This window comes from Macaca mulatta, chromosome 16 (assembly GCF_049350105.2).
Source record: "Macaca mulatta isolate MMU2019108-1 chromosome 16, T2T-MMU8v2.0, whole genome shotgun sequence".
In the NCBI taxonomy this organism is placed as follows: Eukaryota; Metazoa; Chordata; class Mammalia; order Primates; family Cercopithecidae; genus Macaca; species Macaca mulatta.
The window spans coordinates 63,405,687-63,422,514 of NC_133421.1; the positions used below are offsets into that span (position 1 = coordinate 63,405,687).

At 52.1% G+C, this 16,828-nt stretch overlaps 1 protein-coding gene across 2 annotated transcripts in view; it reads right to left on the bottom strand.

The window, feature by feature from the left end:
* PLXDC1 (plexin domain containing 1) overlaps positions 1 to 16,828 on the bottom strand; it is an 89,106-nt gene that overhangs the window by 12,177 nt on the left and 60,101 nt on the right. For both annotated transcript variants that reach the window (XM_015119507.3, XM_028836436.2), the window contains exons 8-10: positions 8,983 to 9,078; positions 4,209 to 4,290; positions 118 to 178 (exon numbers count right to left, since the gene is read on the bottom strand). In XM_015119507.3, the coding sequence (XP_014974993.3) occupies positions 118 to 178; positions 4,209 to 4,290; positions 8,983 to 9,078 (239 nt within the window). The remainder of the gene's footprint in view (positions 1 to 117; positions 179 to 4,208; positions 4,291 to 8,982; positions 9,079 to 16,828) is intronic.

The window sequence follows — 16,828 nt, forward strand, 5'->3', positions numbered from 1 at the left end:
ATATTGCCAAGAGCTAATGCCACCTTGAGAGGAGTTTGCAGGAGCGGGCTCTACCGGCTTCCCTCCTATTCCCTACCACCTGGCACAGGAATTGCAGCCGATACTTATGCTTCTCACCTCCTGTGCACAGCCATAGTCCATCCATTCCTGGCGATAGCGGTCAAAGCCACTGGAGCATCTGCAGGAGGACCAAAAGGTCAGAGGTGTGATGGGATCCACAAGGAAGCCCTCCCCTGTCACTGTTCAGTAACAACTCTCTGCTGATAGTGAGAAGAGGAGCTAAGGTCCCCAGGCTGAGGTCGTCAGGCACTCCTGTTCCCTCTACTTCCCTGGAAGATGAAGGTATTTGTGGCATCCCTGCCTTCCTTCTGACCCAGCTCCCCAGGACCAAGGCCTCATCTGCCCATGTGAGTAGGTGTAGGGGCTAGCAGGACTGCATGAGCTCCAGTGATCCTCAAGGTCGTCTTGACTGTGAGCTGCCATGACACTGCTGAGAATCCAGGCAATTCACATACGTGTTTTCATCCTGGTTATTGAGGGGCCTAACCTTGGGAAGGAGAGTGGGGCTAAAGGTAGGCATCAGCAGATTTAGTCAACACCTCCCAGGTGATCATTCAAGGGCAGAAATGATCTTGCCGGAGGCTGGGAGAGATTTACAACTGGCTGACAAGGGTCTCCAGAGAGGGCATTGGGCAGCTCAGCTGGGTGGAAGACACCAAGCACCCCTGTAGGGAAAGGATGGGGGCATGATGATGCACCAGAGAATGCTCTCCATGGATCATTCCCAACTTTTTGTTCTTTACTCTTTGGTGCTAGGGGAACCCTCCAAGCCCTACTGAAGCCCAGGGACATCTGCATAGGAAGAATAACATCATGAACCACCAGTGCCGAGAAGGAACTCTCAGCAGGTTAACTGCACCAGCACCCACTGAAGTTCGGTGAGGCCAAGGGCCAAGGCTTGCCAAGAGCTGTCAGTCTTTCCTTCTACAGATGCCTCTGGGCTCTGAGCTGCTCCTCCTGCAGCAGGGATGGCTGAACTGAGCCAGCCACACTCTCCTTCTGTCAGGCCCTCTATGCCCACTACTTTGGGGGATGGAGGATTAGGAAGGCTATTGGAGGCTGAGAACTAAAGTTTCTTTTAGTGTGGGTGTGGTGGCTCATGCCTGTAATCCCAGCGTTTTGAGAGGCTGAGGCAGGAGGATTGCTGGAGCCCAGGAATTTAAGGCTATAGTGAGCTATGATGGCACCACTGCACTCCAGCCTGGGTGACAGAGCAAGACCCTGTCTCTTAAAAACAAACAAACAAACAAACAAAAAAAAAGAAAGTTCTTTTAGACCATGCTAACTGATTCTTTAAAAGATTGAGCCTTTGGTATGGGTTTATGACCCCCGTTTCTGGAGCTAATCCTGGAATTAACGTTACCCTTAGACTCCAGACTGGGCCATGGCAGGGGGCGGGGGCACCTGCCATGAGAGATGAAATTGTTTAAATCCATTCCAGCCCAAGAGCAAGGAGGAAAGCTCTGGGAGGCTGTGAAAGGCAGACTGGGTGGAGGGAGAGGAGCAGAGAACCATGCGGGGACTGACTGCAGCTGTTGCCAGACAGACCATGTCAGCTGGCCCTGCCCTCCGGGTTTTTGGGGACCTGGGTTCAGCTCTCAGTTGCAGCTGAGGCTTCAGAGAGCTTGTAAGAAAGGACAGTGTGCAGGAGTGAGCCCAGGCCCACGGGGCGCCTGGGGATGGGATGGTTTCCAACTCGCACCAGCCGTGCTCCCCCGGGTGGAGTTTCTCTGTGCTCCTCTCTGCTGACACAACCCCTGCAGATGCACACAATCAGAGGCCTTGCCCTTCCCCCAGCCTGACCAACCTCCTAATGTTGAGGAGGGCCCAACCCTCATTAAACTCATGGTCTCTGAATTTGGGCGTATGCTTTAAATGGGGGTTGCATTGATGGGAGGGTCTGGCTGTCATCTGACCCATTTTGCAGTTCTCATGGCTCAGTGCTTGTGAAAGCTGAGTCATGTGGTGGCAGGCAGCCCCAGGATCCCAGGGCTCATCTGAGGCCATCTCTCCATCGCTGAGACCATGGTTCTCAAATTTGAAAGGTACAAGAGGCACAACTTCAAAAATCAGATTCCTGGGATCCTGGTCCCAGAGGATCATATTCAGTGGGATGGGGCCCAGGAATCTGCATTTTACAAGCCCTCCAGGTATAAGGAGAGCCTCACAGTCTGCAGACTACTCTGCAATGCTCTGCTCCAGGAAGAACCAACCTGGGGTCTATCTTAGGTATTCTTTCTGAGGCTCTGTGAGTATCATGCGAAGGACGCTGAATGCTTTGTAAAAATGCTTCTTGATAGCCTGGGTGCAGTGACTCACACCTGTAATCCCAGCATTTTGGGAGGCCGAGGAGGACAGATCACATGAACCCAGGAGTTCAAGACCAGCTTGGCTAACAAAGTGAGACCCCATCTCTACAAAATATTAGAAAAATGGCCGGATGTGGTGGTGTGCACCTGCGGTTTCAACTACAGGGGAGACTGAGGCAGGAGGATTGCTTGAGCCAGGAGGTTGAGGCCACAGTGAGCTGTGATTGCACCACTGCACCCCAGCCTGGATGACAGAGCAAGACCCTGTTTCAAAACAAAACAAAACAAAACAAAACAAAACAAAAACTGTTCGAGGAGTTTAAATAACAGTGTGTTTGTTCCCACATCTTCCTGAATCACATGACCCCCGCCCATTTTACAGGGTAAACAATCTGAGGCCCCCAAGAGAGTGAATGAAAGCACAGCTGGTGGGAAGAACACCTGGGAGACCTGATGGACACACCCCATCCCCTCAGGGCCCAGAGCCGTGTCCGTGTGCTAGGCAGGCTGCCTATAAAGGTGAGAACTTCTACACTTGCAGCAGGATATTGGAAAGGAGCAAAGGAATCCTGGAATTAATGTTACCCTTAGACTCCAGAGTGGGCCATGGTGTGGAGGCATAGGAAATCATTGGGACCAGGGGCAGCAGTTCACGCCCGTAATCCCAACACTTTGGAAGGCCGAGACAGGTGGATTACCTGAGGTCAGGTGTTTGAGACAAGCCTGGCCAACATGGCGAAACCCTGTCTCTACTAAAAAATACAAAAAATTTAGCTGGGTGTGGCAGTGTGTGCCTGTAATCCCAGCTACTCAGAAGGCTGAGGCAGGAGAATCACTTGAACCCGGGAGGTGAAGGTTGCAGTGAGCCGAGATTGCACCATTGCACTCCAGCCTGGGCAACAAGAGCAAAACTCTGTTTAAAAAAAAAAAAAAAAAAAAAAAGCAAGCAAGCAAGCACTGGAAAGGAGCATTGGAAAGGAACAGCACCACAGCTGCACGGGAACTCAGAGACTATAATTTAGCAATTTTCGAGATTGCCTTAAAAGCTCTGGGAGTTCATAGGGCTTCCCACTCTCATGAGAACTCTAGTCCCCAAGGAAATCTTTTTCTTCCCCCTCCTCCTGTCATTTATTTATCTTGGACAGGGAACAGAGCTTGAATTCTGAGTCTAATCTGTGAGGAAATGATTTCAGAACAAGGAGTGGAAGTGGAGATGGATTTAAGAACTTTATCACTGAAACTGAATCTCACCCAGAACTTTCTGAGCTTCTAAAAGCAAGCAAACACAGCTTTTTAGCTCCCCCAACTTTCCATGGATGCCTGTGGTCCACACCCCTGGTCTTCAGAAAAATCCCTTGCAGCCCAAGAAAGATCTTGAGGTGGTGTTTTGGGGTCATGGGTCTTTGGACCAGACTTTATCTGTGAACTGGCAGTTCTGACACTTGCTTACAGATGAGGCATGATGTTAAAATGCAGCTTCCTGGGTTCTCTCCCAGAGATCCTGATACAGAGGGTCTGGGATGGGTCCCAGGAATCTGCATGTTTAACTGGAGCCCAAGGTCTGATGCCCACAGCTGTGGACCACTCTGAGAAGCCCTGTTTCAGGATGAATCCTCCCCTCCTGGGTGTGAGGAGGAAGCCCGAGCAGCTGGAATCCCTGAATGGTCTTCCAGAAGCCCCCAGGCCATATTCTTGTCCTAAGAATCAGAGTGGCACTGGCCAGAGATACTCTAATGTTGGCCGACTGTGGGCATTGAGGCCGGGAGCGGGGCCGTGCCACCCTCTTCTTCTCATCCATGTTCGGCCAGTAGGAGTCAGTGGGTAACCCTGGGCACAAACCTCTGGAGGACATGGCACCAGCTGCAGTTGAAGGACAGGTCCGAGGACATGCAGGCGTCACAGCTCCTATGCTGTAGGCAGGCTGCAAGAGAGAAGGCAGTGGCCGCTCAGCACTGAGCCTCTCCATGGGCTCCAAAGGGTGCAACTCTGAATTCCTGGTATTTACAGAACTGTGGGGCCCCTGACTTCAAGGGGACCTTTGAGGTCATTAATGCCACCTCCCTTGGTCCAGACCAGCCCCAATTCCTAACTTCTTTTTTTTTTTCTCTTTTCTTTTTTTTTTTTTTTTTTTGTTTTAAGGGATGAGGTCTCGCTGTGTTGCCCAGGCTGGCGTGCAATGACCTGATCATGGCTCACTATAGCCTCAAACTCCTGGCTCAAGCAATCCTCCTGCCTCAGCCTCCCCGCCCTCCCTCCCTCCCTCCCTTTTTTCCTTCTTCTGTCCCTCTTTCCCTTGCTCCCTCCCTCCCTCACTTCCTCCCTCCCTAGCTTCCTTCCTTCTCACCAGAAGGTCAGGCCCTAAACTGGGTGCTGGGGATTCAGCAGTGTGACCTAGTCCCTGCCTTCTTAGGGCTTAGACTCATATGGGGAGACAGACGCTAAACAGATAATCAAAAATCACTACAGAATTAGAATTCTCATGAGGTCTATGAAGGCAAATCACAAGGTGCTGTAAGCGATTCTCCTGCCTTGGCCTCCGGAGTAGCTGGGATTACAGGTGCCCGCCACCACACCCGGTTACTTCCAGGTGTGTACCCCACAAAGGGTTGAAAGGGATTTTTTAAAGGTCAGAGGATACAAAGTAGCAGGTATGTAGGATGAACAAGGCTAGAATCTACTGTATAACATGAGGACTGTAGTAATAAAATTGTACTGTATGTGGAGTTCATGCTAAATGAGTAATTTTAGATGCTCTTGCCACAAGAACAAAAAGTCTATGTAACTGTGAGATGATGGATATGCTAATTGCTTCATCATGGTAACCTTCTCACTGTCTATATGCATCCCATAGCATCATGTTGTATACCTGAAATATGTACAATAACAGTTATTGTTTTAAAAGATGCTCTGGTTGCCCCCCAGTGCTTGCTGGGGGCACTCACTGCCCACTCCTGATGTTCGGTCCATGGGGAGAGAACAGCTCTCCTGGGGGAGAAGAAGTCAAGGCAGAAAGGCCCTGTGTGCAGAGCCAGGAGGAGAACGGCCCAGACATGGTCCCAGCAGCGGCCAGAACTGCTACCAGGCTGTGTAGAGCGAGGGGGCTGGAATTAGTAGGAATGAAGAGGGAGCGACATCTGGGGCCCAGCCTGGGCAGGACAGAGCCAGAGAGCAGAGAGATTAGTGGGACCAGGTTGCTGGAGGGTGCGTGAACCCTTCTGGCACAGGTCAGGCAGGGGAGCAGCAGGGCAGGGGGCGCAGTAGGCATGGGGGCTGGATTTAAGAGCTGTTCACTTGCAATCCAGTGCTACTCAGTTTAATGAACCAGATGACCTCTGAGTGGCAAGTAGCTGTCACAAAGACCATATATTTTACTGCAGAGAGAGACAGGCACTCACCTAGAACAACTGTGTGCAGAAGGGCTTATCTTATAAGCAACAGAACAGAACACCTTGATAGCCACAAGAGTGACAACTAGCAACAGAAAACGACCACTCATTTGATCAACATTGCATGCATTTCTTCCTGCGTGAGTTCTCATGCGATCCATTAACTCAGGAGCCAATGTACATGACATGGAGCCCCAGCAAGATGGCAGCTGGGAACCAGCCCTTGGTGAGTGGGAGAGAGGCTGTGTGGGCACAGTATGACCACCTTCAGTCACTCTGGGAGGGACTGGCAATGGGTGGCACTGTGTCCTTTTGTCTGCCATGATGTTGAAGGCCCTGGGAGAGTGGATGGAAAGAGCCACGGGCAGGAAAGAAGCAGGGGCTGCCCTGTGCAGGAGGATGAGCACTCTCTGGCTGTTCTGTTCCCTGTGTATCCAGGGGGTCTGGAACAGTGCCTGGCACATGGTATGTTGAATCAATATATAAGTGCTCTTGTTATCCTCATTTTATGGAGCAGGGAACTGAAGCTTGGAGAGAGTCGTGGAGCTGAGAGTGAGAGGTCTGGGTTTGAACCAAGGTCTGTTTGAGCATAGAGTTCGAGCTCTTAGCCTTGAGGTCTCACTGTGGGTTTCCCCTGCCCCTGCCTCAGTTCTCAGTCCCACCCCAGGCCACTTTTTTATGGGTCTCTCCTAGAAGAGGGACCAGGAGGGACCAGCCACAGAATACAACAGCTTGGAGATAAGCCACTCACCCCTCCGAAGTAATCTGGACAAATCCTTCCCTCACCCAAATGGCAAGGGAGAAGCCAGGGGATGCAGAGAGTTTTCTCTTTATCTGGCCTCCCAGGGACCCAAATCACAGCCTTGATAGCATTACCCCTCCTTCGCCAGCTGCATCCAGTAGGGAACCCTGCCCTTGCCTCTCCCAGTGACTTTGAAGGCTCCTTAAAAGACTCCAGCTGCTGGGCACGGTGGCTCAAGCCTGTAATCCCTGCACTTTGGGAGGCCAAGATGGGCGGATCACGAGATCAGGAGATCGAGACCATCCTGGCTAACACGGTGAAACCCCGTCTCTACTAAAAAATACAAAAAACTAGCCGGGCGAGGTGGCGGGCACCTGTACTCCAGCTACCCGGGAGGCTGAGGCAGGAGAATGGCGTAAACCCAGGAGGCGGAGCTTGCAGTTAGGTGAGATCCGACCACTGCACTCTAGCCTGGGTGACAGAGCGAGACTCCGTCTCAAAAAAAAAAAAAAAAAAAAAAGGACTCCAGCCAAACCGGCCACAGAGAAACTCCTGGGATCCTCCTGGGCTTTCATAACACCTACCAACCTTTATTTCTCATCAGCATTTCAGATGGCCTGAATGCTATTAAATGCTTACAAAATTCACGGGAGGGGTGAGAAGTGCCTTAAATGTACAGTGTCCCAGAAACACATTCCCAGAACATTTCCACTGCTTCCGCCCAGGCAGTCAGTCCTGCCCTTGGATGTCCTTGCTTCTAAATGCAGTTTTATCCACATCATAGAGCCTGAGGTTTGCTCTCACCAGTCCTAGAGGAGCCCTGTTCTCAGGCTCTGGGCCTTCTGCCCTGATGGAGTGATAGGGTTGGGGTATGGCTGTGACCTCTAAAGTGTCCCAGCCTTGTGACCCCCCGGTGTCTGGGTCCTTCCTGTTCTCTAGGGAAAGACACCTGCTGAGCCCTGTCTGAGACGTGGCCTAGCATTCAAGAAGATCCTCTCTCCTTCTCTTCCTCTTGTTTCTCCATCCCCTGCTCTCAGAACCTCCAAGGAAGAGGAAGCAGGAGTAAAGAGAGGCAAGAAATGCCACTGAAGCCCAGGCGTGGTTGCTCATGCCTATAATTAATTCCAACACTGGGCACAGTGACTCACGCCTGAAATCCCAAAACTAGGGGTGGTGGCTCACACCTGTAATCCCAGCACTTTGGGAGGCCAAGGCAGGTGGATCAGTTGAGGCCAGGAGTTCAAAATCAGCCTGGCCAACAGAGTGAAACCCCATCTCTATTAAAAATACAAAAATTAGCCCAGCATGGTGGCAGGTGCCTGTAATCCCAGCCACTTGGGAGGCTGAGGCAGGAGAATCACTTGAACTTGGGAGGTAGAGGTTGCAGTGAGCTGAGATCACACCACTGCACTCCAGCCTCGGCAACAGAGTGAGACTCTGTCTCAAAAAAAAAAAAAAAAGAAGAAGAAGAAATGCCACTGAGGCAGGGAGAAGGCCATGGCTTCAGCAGGAAGCTGGGGGCGCCACAAGATGGGAGAAGAAATGAAAACCTTCATAAAACAAGAAGGGGCCAGGCACGGTGGCTCACGCCTATAATCCCAGCACTTTGGGAGGCCGAGACGGGTGGATCACGAGGTCAGGAGATTGAGACCATCCTGGCAAACATAGTGAAACCCCGTCTCTACTAAAAAATACAAAAAATTAGCCGGGCGAGGTGGCGGGTACCTGTAGTCCCACCTACTTGGGAGGCTGAGGCAGGAGAATGGCATGAACCTGGGAGGCGGAGCTTGCAGTGAGCTGAGATGTGCCACTGCACTCTAGCCTGGGTGACAGAGCGAGACTCTGTCTCAAAAAAAAAAAAAAAAAAAAAAACAAGAAGGATGATGCTGTCCTCCTTGTCCCCTTTCCCGCGTTCTCAGCTGTCCCAGCCCCATCCCGAAGAGCATCCACCGTGGATCCTGTGGGCTCCACAACAGCAGGTGGGGCCTCGGCCATGGCTGCCTTCAGCGTGGGTGAGTGGGGTACAGCGGGCCAGGGCCCCATGATTTATGGAGGCCACCTGCTAAATCCCTCCATCACCTCCTGTAAGGATAATACAGTGACAGACTGGGGCCCATCCAGTTCCTGGATCACCTTTTCTGGGGGCTCAGTCTACGTGTTCTCAGAGGTACAGCTTTCCTGGGTTTCAGTTATGTGGGAATAATAATAGCTGTCCTAGATCAAGCCCTCACCCCCACCCCAGGCCTGGAATGGACCCGTCAGTGTCAGAGCTGCAGCCAACGTGCTTAACTCCACCTAGGTGGTTCTCACCCTGACCCTATCTCTGGGAGGGGGGTGGCATCAGGCCCGGGTTACAAAAGAGAGATGGAGGCCCTGAAAAGTGAGATGGCTGCACAAAACAGGAGTCAGCCATGGGCCTGGGACCTGATGCCCGTCTGCTTGACTCCAGAGCTCTTTCCGAGATGGTGGAATGACCCCTACTCACTCGGCAATGGGGTGAACTCCACGGCCGACATGCTGGTGATCTTGCTGGGGTCCAGCTCTATGCGGTGGTATTCAAAGATGCTCCTTCGCCGAGATTCTGAAACAGAGGCAGAGCCTGTTGTCAGGAGCATGTCACAGGCAGAGGGCATCGAGGCCTCTTCCCAGACAGCCTGACAGGTCAGCCTGCTGCCACTGAAGGCAGTAAGTGCACCCAACAGCCTGTGACGATGATGTTGGCGCTGCTGGAGACAGGGACAGGTGCAGACCTGGAGAGGAGAGTATCGTGGTGTGAGGCTAAGTGACAACGCAGAGACCTGGCTGCTCCGGGAGGCAGAACAAAGGAGATCCCGTGCTTGCTTCCCCTTACCTCTGCACCTTCACAACTGCTATTCCCCTGACCCAAGATGTTCTTCCACCTCTTGTCCCTGTCTAGCTCATCCTTGCAGATCCAGCTCCAGGGCCACTTCCCCTGAGCAGCTCTCCTTGGCCAGCTCCCTCCTTTCCTCAACTCAGGCCAGGTGCCCCCTGTCCCACTGCACTCACCACACTGTGTGGACACGAGGGTCTATTTGGAGGCTGGAGATGTGTGAGACCATGATCGTCTGGTCCTGAACCTTGCGGAGTGCTCTGTGAATGTCTGCAGATGGACAGGCTGACTTTTGCATGTTGCTGTCCACCATCCACCTCACCCCTGATGGACAAATGCCCCAGCAAGCCTCAGGGCTTGGAGCCAGGCTCAAGTCCTACTTCGGTCCCTGCAGAAACTTCTCACAGGACCTCAGAGTCATGAGACCCAAGTTCATTCTAGTTCTGCTCATGACTTGCTGGATAACCTTAGGCAAGTCATTTGGACCTCAGTTTCTTGTCTGTGGAGTGGAAAGACAGAAACACCTGCCACAACACCCTTGGGAGGAAAAAGCTGGAATTGTAGATGAAAAGGCTTCTTTTAAAATGGCAATCTGAGGTGCTCTGATACTTCTCTCTAGGCCACGATACCCACCCAGGAACCATGACTTGGGGTTGGTTTTCTTCAACTTTGAAAGGCAGGCAGCCCAGCTGGGCGTGGTGGCTCGTGCCTGTAATCCCAGCACTTTGGGAGGCTGAGGCAGGTGGATCACTTGAGGTCAGGAGTTCGAGACCAGCCTGGCCAACGGGGTTTTTAGCAGAAACCCTGTCTCTACTAAAAATACAAAAATTAGCTGGGTGTGGTAGCACATGCCTGTAATCCCAACTACTTGAGAGGCTGAGGCAGGAGAATCGCTTGAACCCGGGAGGCAGAGGTTGCAGTCAGCTGAGGTTGTGCTACTGCACTCCAGCCTGGGTGACAAGAGCGAGACTCTGAAAAAAAAAAAAAAAAAGAGAGAGAGAGAGAAAGAAGAAAGAGAAAGAAAGAAGAAGCAAGAAAGAGAAAGAAAGAAGGGAAAGAAAGAGAAAGAGAAAAAGAAAGAAAAGAAAGAAGGAAGGAAGGGAGGGAGGGAGGAAGGGAGGGAAGGAGGGAGGGAGGGAGGGAGGGAAGGAAAAGAAAAAAGAATAAGAAGCAGACAGCCAGGAGTTCAGCTTTGAGAATGAATTACCCAACAAGAGGAAAGGGCCACTCCGTGTTTGGTCTGCCCAACACCCTTTCGTCTTCTGGAAACAGCAGCATTCCCCTTGGGGTACTGTGCCTGGCCCATTCCTACAGGTGGACTGCACAGCTGCCATCTTCTTCCATGATCCTGCCTCTCTGGCCAGGCTGTGATTGGTCCAGGGCTGGGTATTTGCTGTGAGCTGGACCAATCAGAGAACTTCCCTGGGACTTTTCAACTGTAACCAAGAGGCCTTTTGCTCTCTGGTAATGAAGCTGGGAAGATGCAAGCTCTGAGCCTGTGAATGGCCACAGTTCTCGGCTCATGGGGAAAGCCAGAGAATGAAGCCACCTCGTGGAGAGAAACAGGAAGTGCTGGTGTGTTCTGGGCCCTGGGGTTCTGGGACCTGCCCCGGTGTTCAGCTCTTCTTTTGGTTCTTTGGGCTACTTCATTATCCTCCGTGCATCCCCTTTTCCGTTTAAGCGAGTTTGAATTAGAGTTTTCGTAACTAGAAGTAGGTGGGGACATATGTTTCTTGCTCAGCTGAAGGTGGTTTGGAGGAAAATTTCCCAGGGTGGCAGCAGAGCTGAGTAGGAGCATCCACAAAGGGGTGGGCGTCCCGTGCCACTGTTGGGTGCCCCGCCCCCATGTTCCCTCCTATATAAGGAATCTAGAAGAGTTTTGTCTGTGTTTCACATAGTATCTCAGCTATATCTCTTTATTGATTGGTTGATTGAGACTGAGTCTCACTCTGTCACCCAGGCTGGAGTGCAGTGGGATGATCTCGGTTCACTGCAACCACCGCCTCCCAGGTTCAAGCAATTCTCCTGCCTCAGCTTCCCGAGTAGCTGGGATTACAGGTGCCCGCCACTACACCTGGCTAATATTTTGTATTTTTGGTAGAGAGGGGGGTTTCACCATATTGGCCAGGCTGGTCCCAAACTCCTGACCTCAGGTGATACGCCTGCCTCAGACTCCCAAAATGCTGGGATTACAGGCGTGAGCTACCATGCCTGACCTGTATCTCATTATTTATTTATCCTTAACCTTGGAATTAGTCCCTCCTACTTAACCCAGGACTGCACCCCCGTGGGTCTGGCACCAAAGCATGCTCTCTTCCCACCACACTGCCCTGCTGCAGGACACCTCAGCCCCTGAAACATTCAAGACCTCGGAATGTCATTCCATGCAGTGAAAAGAAGGCTGCTGTGGCATTGGTGTCAGTAAAGATCCCCTGGAGCTGAACAGTACCTGCAGCCCTGAGGCTTATGTCTGAAATGCTGGTGTTCCCCCGACTCCCATGCCACTAGGAGGGTGCACCTGCTACCCATGGGCCAGGTGCTGCTCCAGGCCGAGTGGAAAGGGGAAAGCAGATGGGGGCACTGATGAGAGCATGGAGGAAGAGAAGCTCGGCCCCCGGAGAGTGACCACACAGGGAGAGGAGGCTTAGGGTTGCCACCGCTGAGCAGACAGGCTCTGCCCTTACCGCCTGTGTGACCTTGGACGGGGGACTCAGTGAGCCACATCCACACGTGAGGCTGGTGATGCCATTCGAATGGTGTTGTTCTGAGAATAATGGAGACACTGTGTGTGTAACGCACGAGGACCCCAGGAGCCCTCGAAGCGTGTGAGCCCCTTTTCTCTCTGCCCCGACTGCGTTTTTGCTGTTTTTCTTGGCTGAGACTCTAGGGCATTTTCAGGCTCTTCTAACCCCTGAAACTCCACCCTAAGCAATGTTTACAAACTTGAACATGCGGAGGAAGGATGGCACACATTGCTTTCTCTCTCTTGTCCTTACTCCGTCTGTCTACCTCTGTCTCTGTCTCTAGGACAGCATATTTCTTGTCAGCAAGTCTCTGATGGGTCCTCCAGGTCCCCGCTGCTGTGAAGAGAGAGGAGGCCCACAGAGGCGGCCTGACTGTGGTGCTGTGCTGGCAATCCAGACCCCCTGTTCCCACCTGTCATCCTGCAGGCCTCTCCTCTCTTCTCTTCTGCCGCCCCCACAGTCCGGGCTGCCTGCCTCTCCTGCTGTGGATGCCACTGCCCCCACCCTGGCTTCCCCTTGTTTCTTCCTGGTTACTGTTTCTGGCTTTTGCCCCCACTAGAGAATGAGGTCATGGGAGCAGTGGGGTACGGCAGTGCTCAGGTGGTGAACGGACCTGGGGACCCTGGAGGCTGAGGTGAATTTCCCACACCCCCTCTGAGGGCTGCTCAGAGAGTACTTATCTTGGAATCCGTCTCCCCGCAACACACACCCACTGACTCCCATGGGGAGAGGCGGTGGAGAGGACTTTAGCCTTGGTCGTCCTTTCCTACCAGGAGGATGACAGCTCCAGCCCCGTAGCTCCTTCCTTTGCCCGACTCCTGCACTGCAGCCGGATGGTTTAGAATGAGATCCAGGCCTCCCGCGTTTCCCTCCCTTCCATCTCAGGCAGATCAGGGAACTTGCTGCTTCTCAGGAAAGCAGCTGGACAGAGTGGGTGGGATGAGGAGTCCAGGTGGTCCCCAAGGCGAGCGCTGCGCAGGTGTGGGCTTTTCAAGAGAGGAGATGAGCTACAGCTGCGGAGACTCATATCAGGTTGAGAGAGCAAAGGAGTTAAGAAGTCAAGTTGGCCAGGCACCTGTAATCTCAGCACTTTGGGAGGCCGAGGCAGGTGGATCACTTGAGGTCAGGAGTTTGCAACCAGTCTGGCCAACATGGTGAAACCCCATCTCTACTAAAAATTTTAAAAATTAGCCAGGTGTGGTGGTGGGCGCCTGTAATCCCAGCTACGTGGGAGGCTAAGGCGGGAGAATTGCTTGAACCCGGGAGGTGGAAGCTGCAGTGAGCCGAAATTGCACCACTACACTCCAGCCTGGGCAACAGAGTGAGATTCTATCTCAAAAAAAAAAAAAAAAAAAAAGTCAAGTTGTCCTGCCATTCATTCATAAGAGGGGAAACTGAGGTTCAGACAGATTAACCCATAGACGGATAGAACTTTGTATAACACTTTACTTTTAGATTGTTTATTTATTTAGAGACATGGTCTCGCTCTGTCACCCAGGCTGGAGTGCAATGGCACAATCACAGCCTTGACCTCCCAGGCTCAGTGATCCTCCTGCCTCAGCCTCCCAAGTAGCTGGTATTACAGGCACACTCCATCATGCCTGGCTAATTTTTGCATTCTTAGTAGAGATGGGATCTCCTTGTATTACCCAGGCTGGTCTCCAACTCCCGGGCTCAAGCAATCTGCCTGCCTCAGCCTCCCAAAGTGCTGAGATTCTAGGCATGAGTCACCACACAGGCCACATCTCTTTACAATTTACCAAGCCTAGCCACGGTCTTAAATGGAAAACATCTACTTAAATGAGAAAACTACAAGAGCACAGCGCCACCATGCAGCACATTTGCTGACTCCTTTAGCACGTAGGTGCGGACACCTGCTGTGTGCAGGGGCTGTGCTGAGCGCAGAGCACTCCGTGAGCTCGCAGCCTTGCAGGTTACCTGGAGCTGCACCATCTCATTTGCCCTTACAACTTTCTGAGGTGCACAGACAGACATCGCTGCTCTCCCCACTTTACAAAGGAGAAAAGTGAGATTGGAGAGGGGATGTTATTTGCCCAAAGCCACACGGTCTTTTAAAATCAGAGGCTAGACTTTTAAAAAACCTCAGGGCTCAAAGCCACTGAGGCTCCAGAAAGTCACCAAAGTTGTGAGTGCAGATAAATATTTAACAACTGCCTGGGGGATGGGTGCAGGTAGGGGCAGAGGAGTCCTGACTTGCAGTTGTTGCCAGTTTCTGTGGTGTAAATACTCCCACGGTGGCTGACTTCCAGCTACCCTTTCAAAAAAGTTACTGAACATGGAGTATTATTAAGAGCCATATTCAGTCGCCTCTCACCCAGCTGCATACATGATCTCCAGCACACCCCTGCTAAGAGCTTCCTGATTTGTGTTTCTAAAAGAGTCAAAGGGAAACATTTACATTTCTTTCTTTTTTGTTTTGTTTTGTTTGGTTTGAGACAGGGTCTCACTCTGTTGCCAGGCTGGAGTGACGAAATCACGGCTCACTGCAGCCTTGGCTTCCTGGGCTCAAGTGATTCTCCCGCTTCAGTCCCTCCCCGCAGCTCCACCTCCCCCACCAAAGGCACATGCCCTGGTAATTTTTTTTTTATTCTATGGTATAGACAGGGTCTCCCTATGTTGCCCAGGCTGATCCCAAACTCCTGGCCCCAAGCAATCCTCCCGCCTCCAATTCCCAAAGTGCTGGGGTTACAGGTGCGAGCCACCACGTCAGGCCACATCTCTTTACAATTTAGATGAGCGTGGTGGCTCACACCTGTAATCCCAGCACTTTGGGAGGTCAAGGTGGGCGGATCACCTGAGGTCAGGAGTTTGAGACCAGCCTGGCCAACATGGTGAAACCTTGTCTGTACTAAAAATACAAAAATTAGCCAGGCATGGTAGCACACACCTGTAATCCCAGCTACCCAGGTGGCTGAGGCAGGGGAATCGCTTGAACCTGGGAGGCAGAGGCTGCAATAAGCCGAGATTGCACCATTGCACTCCAGCCTGGGCGACAGAGAAAGACTCCATCTTAAAAAAAATAAATAAGTAAAATAATTAATTAAGCCAAAATCCAAAAGATGGAATGATTGTGCGTTTGTCTCCTAAAGAATCCTAAGTCTGAGAGAGGAGGCCCCATGGCAAGCCTCATAAATATCAGGCAGTAACTGCCAGGTGTCTACAGAGTCACTGTGGCTCTAGAGGAGGGAACCCTCCATCGAAAGCTGAGGGGGTGAGGGGTCCACAGAGCCCTGTACACGCGTGTGCACACCCCAGCCCTCTGAGACTAACACACACCTGCACGTGAGCACACACTCATATGCACACACATATACAACCCTTTGACACAAGAAAGACCCTTTGCCAAGCACGAGTGGGATCTGACAGAGACTGGAGTGAGGATGGGCACCTTTTTGTAATTCACATGCCCAGACGTGGCACCAAGGCCGCCTGTGCTGCAGGCGCCCCTGAGTGATGTCAATGGCTATGAGAAGATGACCTGGGCTCTGAGTGAGGCTGGGGGCCTGGGAACATCTAGATGAGGATGGAAAGTTTGAAGCAGACTTTCTCACGCCATCCCCACTCACTACCCCCAGGGGCCATCTCTCCTTCCCCTTCAGCACCAAAATGCAATGGGATCAAAAATAAACATGAAATTCCAGGTCTCCCGTGTCCTGACTTCCAGGGTGCCTGAGGCCATGGGTTCTAGAGTCCAGCGTCAACATTTCTTACTTCAACTGCCTCATGCTTCAAGACTCAGCTCAACTGATGTCCCCTCCTTGAAGACTTCCCCCACTCTCAGGCAACGTTACTGCCCCCCCGACCCGGCCCCGCTGAGTCTACAACCCCCTGAGCAGTGTCCAGTGTCCCCTGTTACATCCCTCGGTCAATATCTCCTCTCCTGGCCACTCCTGCAGCCAGACCACAGGCTCCGCTAAGACAGAGTATCCATGGAATTCATCTGTGTACCTCATCCCCTAGCATCAGGCCTTGCACTTAACAGGACCTTAAGAAATGACTGTGAGTGAATGAATGGGTTACAAATAGTCATGAAAACCTCAGCAACTTATTATAACGTCAGCCCACAGTCCAAAGGAAGCACGCCCTTCCTCCCCAGCCCACCACAGATTACTGCCTTTCTCAAAAGGACAGCCCCCAAAGACCACAGTAAACCAGACATGTCCCCTCCTAAGCTAGAGCCGAAAGCGGGAGGAGAGCTGGCTTTCAGGATTTCTCCACCTGCAAGGCTGCAGGGCAGAGCTTTCCCTCATCAGAAGGAAGGGGAAGTGGGAGGGATAAGGGGACTCAGACTGTCTGTGCTCAGGGTGGGGCACAGATAGAGACTCGGACTTTTCAAGGGAACTGATTTCCAGGACAGAGACACAAGGGGCAGCCAGGGAAGGCAAGGCTCCTAGAAACCTCACGCCAGGCTCTAGGGATGGGTTTCCCCACCATCCGGGCTGGGGGGCAGAGTTGGGGATGTGCCCCAAACATGGGTGCAGCCAGAGACACCAGCGTGGTGGGGGAGGCTGAGTGGTAGCAGAAAGGGGGATGAGGGTTGGGGGTGGAACTATATCTCTAATTGAAACTATTTGCTCACTTCACCTGCCAGGTTGTACTTGTTCGACTGTGGGTTTGGTAATATTTTTATTTTTTAATAAAAGAATCCTTACGCCCCCCGCCTGGGTTATTTGTTTTCGATTGTTTCACCAGCATCTGGAGCTTGCCCAAGACAA